The sequence below is a fragment of the Camponotus vicinus genome, unplaced genomic scaffold (assembly GCF_025532165.1).
Source record: "Camponotus vicinus isolate PSW18456_S1 unplaced genomic scaffold, iyCamVici1.0 SCAF_4, whole genome shotgun sequence".
Classification (NCBI taxonomy): domain Eukaryota; kingdom Metazoa; phylum Arthropoda; class Insecta; order Hymenoptera; family Formicidae; genus Camponotus; species Camponotus vicinus.
Window position 1 is genome coordinate 18,493,397 of NW_028141976.1, and position 13,557 is coordinate 18,506,953.

The 13,557-nt window shown below is 40.4% G+C and overlaps 1 protein-coding gene across 8 annotated transcripts in view; it reads left to right on the plus strand.

Moving 5' to 3' along the window:
• The window catches only part of Pdm3 (POU-domain protein pdm3), a 139,313-nt gene that overhangs the window by 25,364 nt on the left and 100,392 nt on the right, over positions 1–13,557 (plus strand). For 7 of the 8 annotated variants that reach the window (XM_083095858.1, XM_083095864.1, XM_083095857.1 and 4 more), the window contains exon 2: positions 9,448–9,743. In XM_083095858.1, the coding sequence (XP_082951984.1) occupies positions 9,477–9,743 (267 nt within the window). In that variant the 5' untranslated portion in view covers positions 9,448–9,476. Of the gene's footprint in view, positions 1–9,447; positions 9,744–13,557 lie in introns of those variants that run through there. The other variant, XM_083095865.1, reaches the window with a different exon arrangement.

The window sequence follows — 13,557 nt, forward strand, 5'->3', positions numbered from 1 at the left end:
GCATCACATGCAGGCGTTTATATATATGTATACATAGCTTATACATAAGCGCGTTTTATACGATGTCTCAGAAACAGATATCAGTAATAGAAATTAATTAATTCTACATTTGACGTATCGCATAGCCTTAAAAAACAATTAAAAAGTAGTTGAACGCCTTCTTATAAACAATAGAAGACTTTTTATTGAAATATATAATGACATCGCTTAGTGTTAATATTAGATCTAATAATCTTCACGTGTCGAATGAACCGGATAGATTAAGACACGCTTAAAATAATTATTAGAAGAATGAAGCGGAAACTCAGCCCTGAGATCTATTTATCCGTTTCCACTGTTATGCGCATATTCAGACGGCAATTGCGTGCCTCGTGAACGATAATCGTTGGCTCGATACCATTTAGTTAATCTCGGTAATTAAGGAAGTTCCTCTCCTAAAGCTGGTCACGCGGGAATTCTGCTCGCGAGGGATCGAAAGCAGCGTTTCGTTCTATGCGCTTCACTCCAACTCGGTGATAATTTCATCCAGATACTTAGCTATGTACTAATAATTAGCGCGATAATTATGCACGTCTGCGTACACGTGTCGAGTATGTGACCTGGAAATGCTAATTAAAGGATCGGTCGGACATATAAATATACCGTTACTCATGATTCTTAATCTTCATCATTTTTTTCCATCGACTGATATACGGAGAATCAATGTCATGTAGATATTAGATAAGAATGATGGTATATATACATAATAATTATCATAGCTAACAGAAATGTGATATAATTATCAAGCTATTTCTATCTGATGTAATATTCTCATTTATTCCACATTATACATATACAGTTATTAAGATAATCATAAATACATTAAAGGTAAAAACTAAATTTATAACTTGAGAGAAATTATAATTTTAAGAGATATAATTAAAGTCGGAATTATTTAAGTCATAATTATTTCATTAATTATATTTTAAAAGCCCTATTAAAATATCATTTCTTTATTTTTCTCAAAAAGTTTATTGTAGATTCTAATGTACACGTGGAAGATAATATTAAAATTTAGCAAAAATCAAGATAATAATTTGATATGTTTATAACACAGTTAGCGAGGAAATAATTCACTTTGTATAAATGTCAATTTACATTGTATGATATGATATAACATAAAAAAATATTCTCTCTCCTGTAATATATAAACATATTTATTTATTTATGCTAAATCTAAAATATGAAAATAAAATATGAAAAACTAAATACGTATAAAAGAATATTTATAAAAGATTATTTTATATCGTGTCATATCGTATTATATAATTATATATTTAACATGAATCAATATATACACATACTCTAAAGCGTATGAGAAAAAGTAAAAATAAAGAAAAAGAGAGAAACAATATTATATTTGTCGACAATTCGAGTACGGAAATGCTACGTCTTTTATATATATATGTTAAACTAGGTAATCTAAATTTATCGAAAAGGTTCCAAAATAAAATTCGATAAAACCGACTTGTTAATTATTCATAAATAATGAAATACCGCAAGTACTAGATATATATTTATAAAATGTTTCTATTATATTTATATATATACAATTGTCCTAACACTTTTCTCTAAAGGAACTTTTATCGAAAATCACACATTACGGATGTCGTGCAAGCAATAAAGAACATTCTTAAATTTTTTGATGATGCGAAATATGCATATGTATATCGGCAGATATTTGCGATTACACAGCGATGTCGTTGAACGCGTCGCGTCATCTCCCGGACCATATGACCGGAGAGGTAAACAGGAGCACGTGTTGGCGGCGTGACTACGAGTGACGGCATGAACTCTGGGGGTGGAGAGGAGGCAGAGGTAGAGGTAGAGGAAGAGGGGGTGACGATGGTGGACGGGAAGGGTGACGAGGGTGGAAAATCAGTGTGAGCTGCCCGAGGGTAGGAGAGTTCTTTGCTTGCCGCCTCGGGAACACGAAGGGTAGATGAAAGAGAGGGTTGGTGGAGTCAGAAGGGAGGAAGAGCAGTGAATTCTAGCCGCCGAAGGTGGAAGCGAGATGGCCGAAGCTTGGCCGAGCAAAATCGTTGTCGGTGGGAATAGACGCGGAAAGCTGAAAGCAGAAAATCCCAAAGGAAACACTTGACTCGCGATATCGTTGGTGTAGGCGCTTTGGAATCGACACAAAAGAAAACGAGATGTCTCGTGTCGATTAAACGACGCCGAATTTTAGTGAAGTTGTTTTGCAAGCATTACATGTTTTGCGCGCTATTTCTCTTCTAATCTCAACATTGAAAAATAGTTGTTTCTAACTTTCATGAAACAATTTGTAAGAAAGCTTACACGTCCTGATCTTTTCTGTTTAATTATACATATATGCATGTGTACACAGGAAAGATCAGCACATGCAAATTTTTTTTGTCACGTATTGATTTATGAAATCGAGAAATCACCGTGTCGAGGTCAAGAAATCGAATCGACGCATCCCCTTTTTTTATATCTCTTTTTCTCCCTCCTTTTCTCCCTTTTTTTCCCCTTTCTTTCCCCTTTCTTTCCCCTTATTCTTACCGCCCTCGCTCCCCCTTCCGTTGGCTTTTCCATTCAAGGCTTCCCTTCGCCCAGTTTACAGTCCCTACCGACAATCTTCTTCACACGATAACATTTCGTTCTACAACTTACCCACTTTCAACTCGCTTTATAGCCATGCTATTCTGTTTTCCCCTCCGATCGAGAATCTTCATCGATTATCGACTCGGAAATCGCTCCGGGTTAGAAAGTTTTGCTGCAGAAGCTCAGTATGTCAAGTGTGAAGCCTTATACTTACTTGTTGTTTCGTACGCTATAATCTAACAATAATGATTATTTTCCGCTTGCATAACAGAAAGTGCACTACAAAATTCCTTCGCGATACAATCCTTTCTCGTTGCCTCTTTATGCATATCACAAAAGACAGTTCTTTATTTTTGCGAAACTACTCATCCATGATGAAAGGTACGTTATAAAAAAAAATCTTGATTCCATGTTGTATCGAGTCATACTATTTGCGAGAAATACATTAATAAATTCATCAATTTTGTATCGTAAAAAAGATAGGCGAATCCTTTGTTACGCCAAAATTTTTTCCCGACAAATTTATGATTAGCCTTCTACAATATTGTGATAGAAAGCAATGTGTGCGAACTCATTAATTCTAATAATTCATGAAGAAACACACACGCACGTAATAGCTCGGAGCGGCTTATGATTTGACGGATAGAGAGTTGCCTCAGCACTCGTGTTTTTATTGTATACGCTGGGTAAGCTATATTCTGATATTTTAATAGACCTAATTTGCATGTAAAACCACTTTCAAAATCATTTTGTCTCCGACACGCTGCTAGTGTTCCTTTTCTCAAGAGAAAAACTCGAATACTAACGAATCGAGAAAGCATTAGGTAATTCCTCAAGTAATCATTCATTCACATCTTTTTTTTTCTCTTTCTCTTTTTATTTAAAAATAATACAATTTCTTTTCTCTCTTTTTTCTATTTTCCTCTACTATGCAAAAATATCATTAGTAACTAATTTGACGTTTAATAACGGAGAATAAACAATTTTTTAGGGATAAGTAATTTATGAATAATGAAGCGATGGGCACTCTGCTGTAAATAATCGAGAGCACTTTTAACAAAACAACTAGTTCACTTATAAAAATGAGAAAAAGGGGTCCAATGAACCGAGCCACACGTTTTTGGGCCAGATGTTAATTCCGACGACTCAGCGTGAGCCTCGAAGGCGGTTTAGTACGTAAATACATCTTCAGCAGGGGGTGCCATTATAATGGGCATGTGCGGTTAAAGTTCTATTTGTGGTAATTCGGAGTTTAATGCACTCGGAGCGTTCTGATTTAGCCAGCGAGCTGACACTTTTTTATTCGGCAAAACCCCAACGACGCTCTGGCGCCGTAAAACATGAAATATTCTTCCTGCGTTTCCCTCTGAAGGACACGTCGCACGAAACTGTTAGAGACGGCATCGTTCTCGCGTTGTGGGTGCCAAGTTTCAGCGAAAAGTGACATTTAAAAAAAAACGATCGATTTTGCGAGATGCGTTATAAGAAGATAAACGAGTCTCATTTCTTTTGAAAGAAATCGTGGATTAATATAGATATTCGTTACATGTTGCCGAAATCTTCTCGCATATACAATTTTATTTTGGTACGATGAATTCATTTTTGTACGCGGGATTAGTCTTCGCGTCGATTATCGTCTCGAAAAAGAATTTCGCCGGAATAATGTAAAATATTTGTAACGTCAAACGAGAATCCGATGGGGGCGTAAAATATCGCGTCTTTGGTTAACGCGTGCTGATGCCGAGCCCTTCGGCGCCGATTTATGGGCACTCTCGCGCTCGCGGATGCGCGCATTACGCGCTTACATACACGCACACGCACCTACGCCACGCGTACATTCGTAACTGAACCGACGAGACGTTCGCACAGTCGCATTAACGGCCGCGCTGTTCAGTTTAATCCTTGCGTTTCGTGACTCGGGACAAAGCCCCTCGGATTTCTGACAGAATAGTATCGCACGAAACGGCCATTACCTTAGCCGATATGCCTATGTACGTACGCGAGTTAAAGGTTGATGCAAATTAACCAACACGGATGCGGCGGGGATTCTTTGTACACTCGCCTTAATTATGCTCGCTCTCGTGCCGGCGAAGCGAAACTGCTATATAGAAGGGTGTAGCATGAGAAGCGGTTTAATCTATTGCGCGCTTATTATATTGCATTTATTGCTCGATCGCAGCAAACCGGCGAGTACCTATAAAATAATCCGAATCGACCGTACACGAGCACGTTCACAAGCGCGCAACGCGTTCCTACTTCTCTTTAGCGTTAATGCCCGGTTAGATGCCACAAAGCCACGATTATGCCACGCCATTAGGGCGCCCGGTCGATTACGAGATCGTGAAAAAAAATTCGGGTAAGGACAATGTCGCGATGGGTGGTTGCCAACTGGTCCCGCTGGGATCGTTTTATTTCCCTGTGTTTTAAATAGGGGGTTACACACACGCGTGTTTCTTTGCCCGCGTTATTCACCCTCTCAATCATATTCAGCAAATACAGATCAAAAACCCGGACTTTTTTTTGCAAATTTCAATAAATCTTATTTGTTATCTCCTGGTCATTTCGGCAGAATTATGATTGCGAGGAATAGTTTGATTAGATTCTTGAATAGATACAAAAATCTTTTACAATCTGTCTCACCAGTTCGAGAAAGGAAACTAGAAATGCAATTTGTAGCTTAGATGAAAAACTCTCGATGAGTGAATCGCTACCGGGAAATCAAACGCGAATATCGTCAACGAGTGCTACGAAGAAATGGTCAGTGGTTTGTTGTATGCGTGGCCATATGGCGATTATCCGTCCGGTTATTTATAGCTTCGGTCTTCGGAGCATCGCAACGGAGCATCCCAGACACGCAGAGCTGCGTTCAACGATTTGTACGTTGCCGTCGCGCCACGCGCGAATTGGACCGAGTCTAGAATTCTAAAACCGCCGTCTTGACGGTCGGGAATCGGCCTCGTAAATCGCGGGGCGCCACGGAGAACCCTAGAGGTGGTTTATACGTGCACCTCTATAGCCTCAAGCTCTCTTGTCGTACCAAGAGAGGAGAATGTCGGCGGCTACGTAGAAACTAGCTGCTGGCCAGAGGCGCCCGGTTGTTTCTAAACCCACCTTATCTACTGGGCCCCTATAATAAGCCGCGATCTGAGACCCCGTATATCCCCGTCCGCACACACTCCGAGGAAGCCCGCATGCACACATGCACGCACACACGCATCGTACCGCGCCACACTCGCATCATGCTCTAGGTAGCTACCCGCAATCGTTGGACGCGTATAGTCCACGGAGAACGCTTGCAATTACAAGCTGGTCAACATATAATTATCCCCAATGACCATAAATTACCAGATTTTTATGCGCAACATTCTTAATTACCCTTTGAATTAACATCAATCAACCCCTTAATTGCACGCTGCCGCTGACGCTGCCTTTACGTCGTCGTTGTCGTCGTCAACGATGTTGGCTATGGAGGAACTATAATGCGAAATGGCGATGCATGCCGGAGGCTAAGAGGAGGACGCGGAAGAGAGACGCGCGGACTGACTGACGTGAGAGAAAGAGACAGCGGGAAAGACACGACTACGACAAAATCGGGTAACCGCGGGTGTCGCTCGAGGACAATCCAGGAGGGAAGATAACTTCCAATCCTTGAGAATATCTCCGTCGCACCGCGTCGTGTCTGACCGAACGACAGCATCACACGTAACGCATCCGTTTTTTTAATTACCCTCATGGGTCCTCGAGTGATTTTCATATCAATCGCCTTGGCGTATTAATCGCGTGTCCTATTATACGGACTTTCACCAGCGGGTTTATCCAACGGATGATTATTAAGCGGAGACGGAATAATTGCCAGTGAAAGAGGTTTAAAAATTTATACTTTATCGTTTTAGAAAACTCGATCGTACAGGAAAAATCGAAAATTTTCAAGAAAAGTAATTTTTAGATTGAACACGAAACGCTGCTCTCATGAAATGCCCGATTTAATTTCTACATGAAATATTTCTAGAGGAACCCCACGGGCAGCCCCTACTCTTTCCTGAAAGATTTATACGATCTCGATCGTGAGGGGCGCATTTTTCAAGGTCGCAGGACGCAAAGGTACCAATTTTCAAATGGTCGGCCGTGGTGACGTTTGAACGATCGCGCTATAATCACTCGCGATATCTTCGTCCGGTTAAGAATTCCTCTTCTATTTCACGAATCACGAACGGGGCGATGCGATACGCTAATGAAACCGCACTCTCATTAAAGCATCCAAATCGACGATACTAATTGGCTAGCTTTCGGAATACCCGGCATTAGACCTCAGGACGCGATATAATAATCGCTGCGGACGAATTCGGTTTGGACAGCCGGTGGTTAAAGCGTCTAGTAATTTCACGGGCACAGCCCTACAGCGATTAATATGATTCCGACGGAAATTAATGACTGCAAACGGAAAAAAGATAGGTTGCGTATAGTCCTGTTCTGGATGGCGCGCTTTTACACGGATAAAATGTTCAGAGATTAAATACTTTGCAATCTTTTATAGAGAAGGATTTTATTCTATCATGAAGATCAAATTTTTTAATGCTACAATGTCGATACGTTCGTAATATTACCTTATTATTTTTGAGACATACTACATCTAAGAATAATTTTTGAGACGGGCATCGATAAGAATTCACTTTTAATCTGTTTATTGCTTCCTTGATACAAAATGGATTAATGTTAATTAATTATAGCTCAATTAACACTCTTTTCGTTGCATACATATATGTATTACTTCTTATTACATATATGTATTAATACTTTGTAGTAATGATCGATGCGATTTCTTCGTCTAGTTATAGTTGCTATATGTATATTCTCAGTCGGCATATTTTGTAGTTTTAATTATTATTCGAGCAAAAACGGCATAATTATTAAGTATAAGAATTGTATCTTTTAACAGTGAGTTGTCGTTTGATACCATGATGTAATTGAGAAAAGTATAAAAAGAACTTTTATATTTATTAAAAAGTTACTGAATTGAAGTTACTTTTTTTTGAATGCATACAAATACTAATTTAATTTATATTTATAACTTTGTTTACAAGAAATTGCACATCGTGCAATATAGATAAAAATATAATAACTCGCTTCTTCTTAGAAAGATTTTAATCAAAAGAAGATTGTTTTTTCAGAAAATAAATTCAATTTTTTTTTTATTAAAACGAGAAGTTTAAAAAAGATTTAATTTATTTTATTGTCAAAAAATTTGCAACATTTTTATTAATCCATGAATGTTCAAGATCACATATTTATACGACGAGAAGATTCAAAACGTAATAGCGAAATAATGCGAAAACAGGTGGATAATGTCGAGCGAATTCAAAGATAAATCATGTTCATTTTTCTCGCTTTTCGTTTCGCGAGGCATGGTATAAATCACTTTAGGTTCAAAGCCATAGCAATCGGCGGCAGTCTGTGGCCACGTCAGAAAAAGACGCAAGTTCCTCTCAATTTCGTTAAATCATTCCGTCTTGAGAAACTTGTTCGCAATTGCCGTTAAACAAATACGAATATCATGTGACGCGCGCGTATCAAAATGTTCATATTTATAGGAAGCAGGCGACATTAACACCGAAGTTTGTACTTGTGAGCGGTCTATTTGGTACTCAACGATCTAAACGCTTTTATTATAAACACGCCGGGCGTTTTAAAGCACTGCATCAAATATTTTTACGATGGCCATTATAAAACGCCTTTTATGAGGAACAAAGTAGCTAGCTGGCAGAAGGTGTTTTCTCGCCCTTTGACAATAATTTGTCCAGAATAACCGGCTCGTTTCACTCCCGGGCTTCCCCCCTTCCACGCCTGGGCTTCCGCTCGATGATCCATCCAGCCGTTCGTCATAGGCGCGTGGCTTTTAAAAAGTAAAGCGCTGGACTCGGGCCAGCGCAAAAATAGAAGCAGATGTTATTAGTTGCGTTCACCAAGTATACGACGGCCGCCGAGGCGGCGGCGGCGGCGACGATGACGGTGGCAGTGGTAGAAGAGGAAAGGGGGTACGCGAAAAGAAAGCGACGAGAGAGCGGCGTGTCCAGACGGTAGTGATTTCATTGCCCTTGAATTCTTACTAACTGAACGCTTAGATAAAAATAATTAGGCGGATAAACGCGGGATGTGTCGACTGCGGGCGGCGCAGCGCCGTTAGTCGGCGATTTTATTCTGGAACCTCTCTCGGCGCCTCTCTCCTCCCCCTCCTCCCCCGCGAACGCGATGCGCCAACCGAACGTTTTTGCTTTGAAGTCGGAAGATGAACGGGCCTGCTTCTCTAATTTCCAGCGTCTGCATTCTTAACAGCTGCACGCGTCGCCGTTCGATACGGCTGATGCGATCCCGCGCGTTGTGCCGGTTTAATTAGCATCTTGTTTACGCTTATCGTCTCATTTCTCGCAACGGTCTCGAAAAATCAAAACTGATGCGTGTTGATGTCGTTTAGGAAGGTTTTGTAGCATACTGTTTATTATTAAGAATAAAGTACATCAAGTACAACTGCGTCTTTGTTTCTTCTACGATCATGTCAATGTAATTATCGCCGAAATATGTATCATTAATCGATATATCTGGAAATCTTATCATACTTTTTTTACGGTCAACTTTTTAATTGCTTGGACTTATGGTAAAACTGAAGGTAAAACGCCGATGTTAATCTGAAAATGCGAGATCTTTTTATTTTAGCGCGTCGCGAAATTGTTTCACGCTATTGAATCGAAACGCGAATTATATTCGCGCTATAATGGGATTGCGTCGTGCCAGGGACTATGGCGCGCCCGCTATTAGAACGGTCCTCTGAGAGTTTTGGTCGATTTGCAGATTACGAGTCCCCGGGATGCAAGGCTGACATGGCGGAGGGTTCGGCCGAGGAGGAACAGAGCAGTACCGCTGCGCCCGCTTCCCCGCCAGCTGATCTTCGCACTCTGAACACCCAATTGTCGCCGCCTTATCACCACCAGCCCCATCTCCAGCCTCGTCTTCAGCATCTGCAGCATTCCAACATGCTGGCGACCGCCGTACCGCCCCGGCACAGCCACAGTATGCTGTCTCATCAGGTGAAAGCGGAGGCAGACCTGGACGGCCCCTGCGATGTGCCATTGAATCTCAAGAGCGAGGTAAGCACAGAAATCTGTCCCATCGATTATTGATGTTGGAAATCGATTGACTGCTTTCGATTGTTCACTTGGAACGAGTTTTGTTCGTCCGGTGGTTATGCGGCCCGGCGGCAATGCCGAATGGCAATCGCAGCACGTTGCACGATAAGAATCGAGCGATCGCTCTTGCAAAAACAAGCGCATTTCAGTTTAACGTAGCAAGTGCATGATTAATTGATGAGTTAATTACTGAGTAAGATATTGTCATATTACGATGATACGATGGTCTATTTATGCTAGTTAAGCAGTCTTAAGCGATCGTTCGACTTATGCTTCCGCTGAAGTGATCGAGTCATTATGACGGTTTATAAGTGTGCACGACAATCGAGACGAACGTCGCACTCGTTACTAACGGTTTTGTATGTCAATGACAACCAATTGTACGGTTAAGTAGCCGCCACGCCGCATCTCAACCTAAATCGGCCACTGGTCCTTTTGACCTGCATGCGATTAATATACGAAACAAAGCATATTAAATGACTTCCACGAAAATGACGTGGTTGATATATATAACCTTGCTAGCCTAGCTAGAGATATATTTTCTAAATCGAAGAGACAGAAGACGAAATTTTCTTTTCGCGAAAATTCAAACTCGTAATGCGTAAATTTCAGACGATTAAAAATTACAAAATCAACAATTTAGATCGCGAAATTATTAATGTTAAATATATATACGTATAGATTGATGGATATTAATTGTAATTCCAATTGAGTTACATAATGTAATGCAATAGATAGTGCATGAAATAGATTGATGAAATAAGATAATGACTATCATCGATTCATTTTTCAGTAAAATCCGTTCAATTATGTAATTTTATATTTAATTGTAGCGTAATTTAAAAATGATTTTTTAATATTAGTTATAAGAATAAATCGTCTTTTAAATATAATATTACATTAATATTACATATACGTATATTATTAACATTATGTGAATTGAAGTAAGAATTAAAATAGATTTTTTTTTCTAGCACTAATTTTGCGGTCAAGTTGAACTAAAATTTGTAGATGAAATTAATAAATCTATCGTTAACCATTTTCCTTACAGTAAAATTAGTTGTTAGCAATAGAAGGTACGGTAATAAAAGTCGCGCATTAGAACGAGACAGTAAAGTATCACAAGAGAATCCTGACTTCTACGATCATAAAGCGGAAAATATTTGCACGTAGCTTATATGTACTCGCTTCGATGAACGACGAGCAGTTTTGTCGATGCTTGCACATCAGACTAGCCGGTGAGGGAACTTTAGCAAACAAGCGTCTGGAGAAATTATCAGTCGTCAAATGTGTCTACTTTTCGTCGGAACAATTAACAATTATCTCGTTTATCAACACGATACAATCACTGCAAAATTGTCTCTCGTTAGTTTTAAGAAAACGGCGTCTAATTTTACATAAAAATTATTATGTTTTTTTTCATTACTTTTTTTTCGTTAACGAAGACATACGTAAAAATATCACAACTAATAAGAATGACATAAGTAAGTTACACACATTTAAGCTGACAATCTGTCATGCATAAATCGCTTGGATAATAATATAATTTAAGTCACAATGCTGATCCATCACTTTATTATCTTAATTGCCAAAAGACAAGCCACGTGATATTCTCCGCATAAAGAATTAGACGCTCTACGTCTAAGAGTTCGACAATGATGCCAATTAAGCGACAAAAGAGAACAACTACGACGCTTAGACGCGACAACAGCTCGGGACTAGAGACTCTCGAAAACGGCAGTCTCATCCGTTAGCTCGTCGTCCCTGTCCATCCATTACACTATTATCCCCTCGGCAAACACGGGGATCTACGCCGGACTCCACGCATGGACTTAATGCTGGGCGCGCATCCGAGAAGGGAGCGCGCAATTTACGCGCAAAAAGAACGAGGATGTTACATTTCGCGACCGATAAAAAGAAACAATTTCGCCCGGTGTACGTACGTAGCAAAAAAAAACGTGGATAATAATGTCGTCCACCCCCTTTTGGCCGGCAACGAAGAGAAAAAATCTTGATGGCGCGATCGATCATAGTGACGCGCTTTCGCATACGTAATTCCTTGACGATTATCATCGGGACGCAGTCAATTTTCTGGATCGGGAACGAGAATAAATCTCGAATGCTTTTGTGCAATCGCGCGGATCGATGCGCGGAGATGCACGCGCGCGCGGGGGGGTTATCAACGGAATAATTTATCCGCGATTTCTCATCGGAGCGGAGCAGTTCACTCGCGTGAAGTTTCACAGTCGTTCGAACTTCTCTTTGTTCGACAATCATAAATTATTGAATCTTTGAACACGGTATTCTTAACGATCCCCTCAATGCCATTAGCCGTACCTCTTAATTGCGGAATATCTCTCTTTCTCCAGAGAATAATGGATATTCAACGACGCTAAAATAAGTATAAAGATGTAAAGGAGCAAATCTTCAAGGTTCCGCGAGACACACAAGGTCACTCGCAAGATTAAATCGAGTCTTTGGTTAAAAGGAACGTAAAGAATCGTGCGCGATTACATTCTCGCGGCGGAAGTTAACATCAAATTACCGACAGAAATGAATAATCTGCGATGATTTCGAAAGTAATAATATAAGAAGATCTCACGATGTGCTGGAATAGCGCGAGTTTGAAACGGATCGAGTACTCTTCGCATTCGCAAAGACCGCAGTAATGTGCATCTATATGCAAATATTCGCGTATCTCACGAACACATTTGAGTCCGGAAACCGTTGAACGTTCAACGGATGCATCGTCACGAATATTCCTCCACTCGCGGCCCCGAAGATTTCACCGGTCACACGAGAGAAGCCGCCAAACCATCTGGAGCTTTGCCACAGAAGCAGCGTCCCTCTATCTAGACCGTCTCGGACCCGAAGACGCAAATTTCACGTAGCTGAATCCGGCGCGTTGACCGTCCGATGGATCGATACGCCATAACCAGCCTTAAGGCGCATTCCAATTTGATGGCCAGCAGTCCCGGCCGTAAATGCATCTGTCAAGAAAGTGATTGAAGGCAAACGATACAGAGGAGTTGCGACAGCGTACTGGATCGGATCTCATTAGCTCGGTAGTTCATTCCAACGACTCAAATACGTTTCGATCGGATTTCACAATTATTATGATTATTGTCGAATCAGATCCGCGTGCGTGGCCTGGTCTGCGGTCACTGGTTAGAATTCGGCGAGAAGTCATCTCGCAGCAACAGTCAGCGGCTCTTGACGGCCGCCGAGATGCCTTGAGCTTTGATCGACCGTAAAAAATTCAATTATCGAGCCGTATTATGACTTTGTTTACATTTGGTATAATGATATATTTGCCGGTATTAATGATATATGTAATAGCATATGTATAGTAGCAATTATCACGGTGTAGAAATCAATCGACGGTTTTTTAGTAACTCGTCGTTCATATTGCAATCATAAATTAATGCGCTCAATCAAAGACAATTTTAAGAACGAGGAAAATGACAGTTGCACGTTGATCGAAAAATCCACGGTTTTATGACGCATGATAATACGTGGCAGTTGCAAAAGATTTAGCTAATAAAAACGTACGTTTGACGAGCGACCGTCCGTAAAGCAACGCGGTCAGAACGACGAACGTGGAAATGGGTGGCAAAGGGAAGAATAAAAAAAGGAAAAAAAAGGAAAAAAGTGGAAGATGTAAAAAGAATAAAACGTCGAGATATATATTCTATCGATGTGGGGCTCGTCTATTTCTCTCACATGGTATTCGCGGAGTGATGGAATGTTTATCAATAGATTAATCTCGGAGATC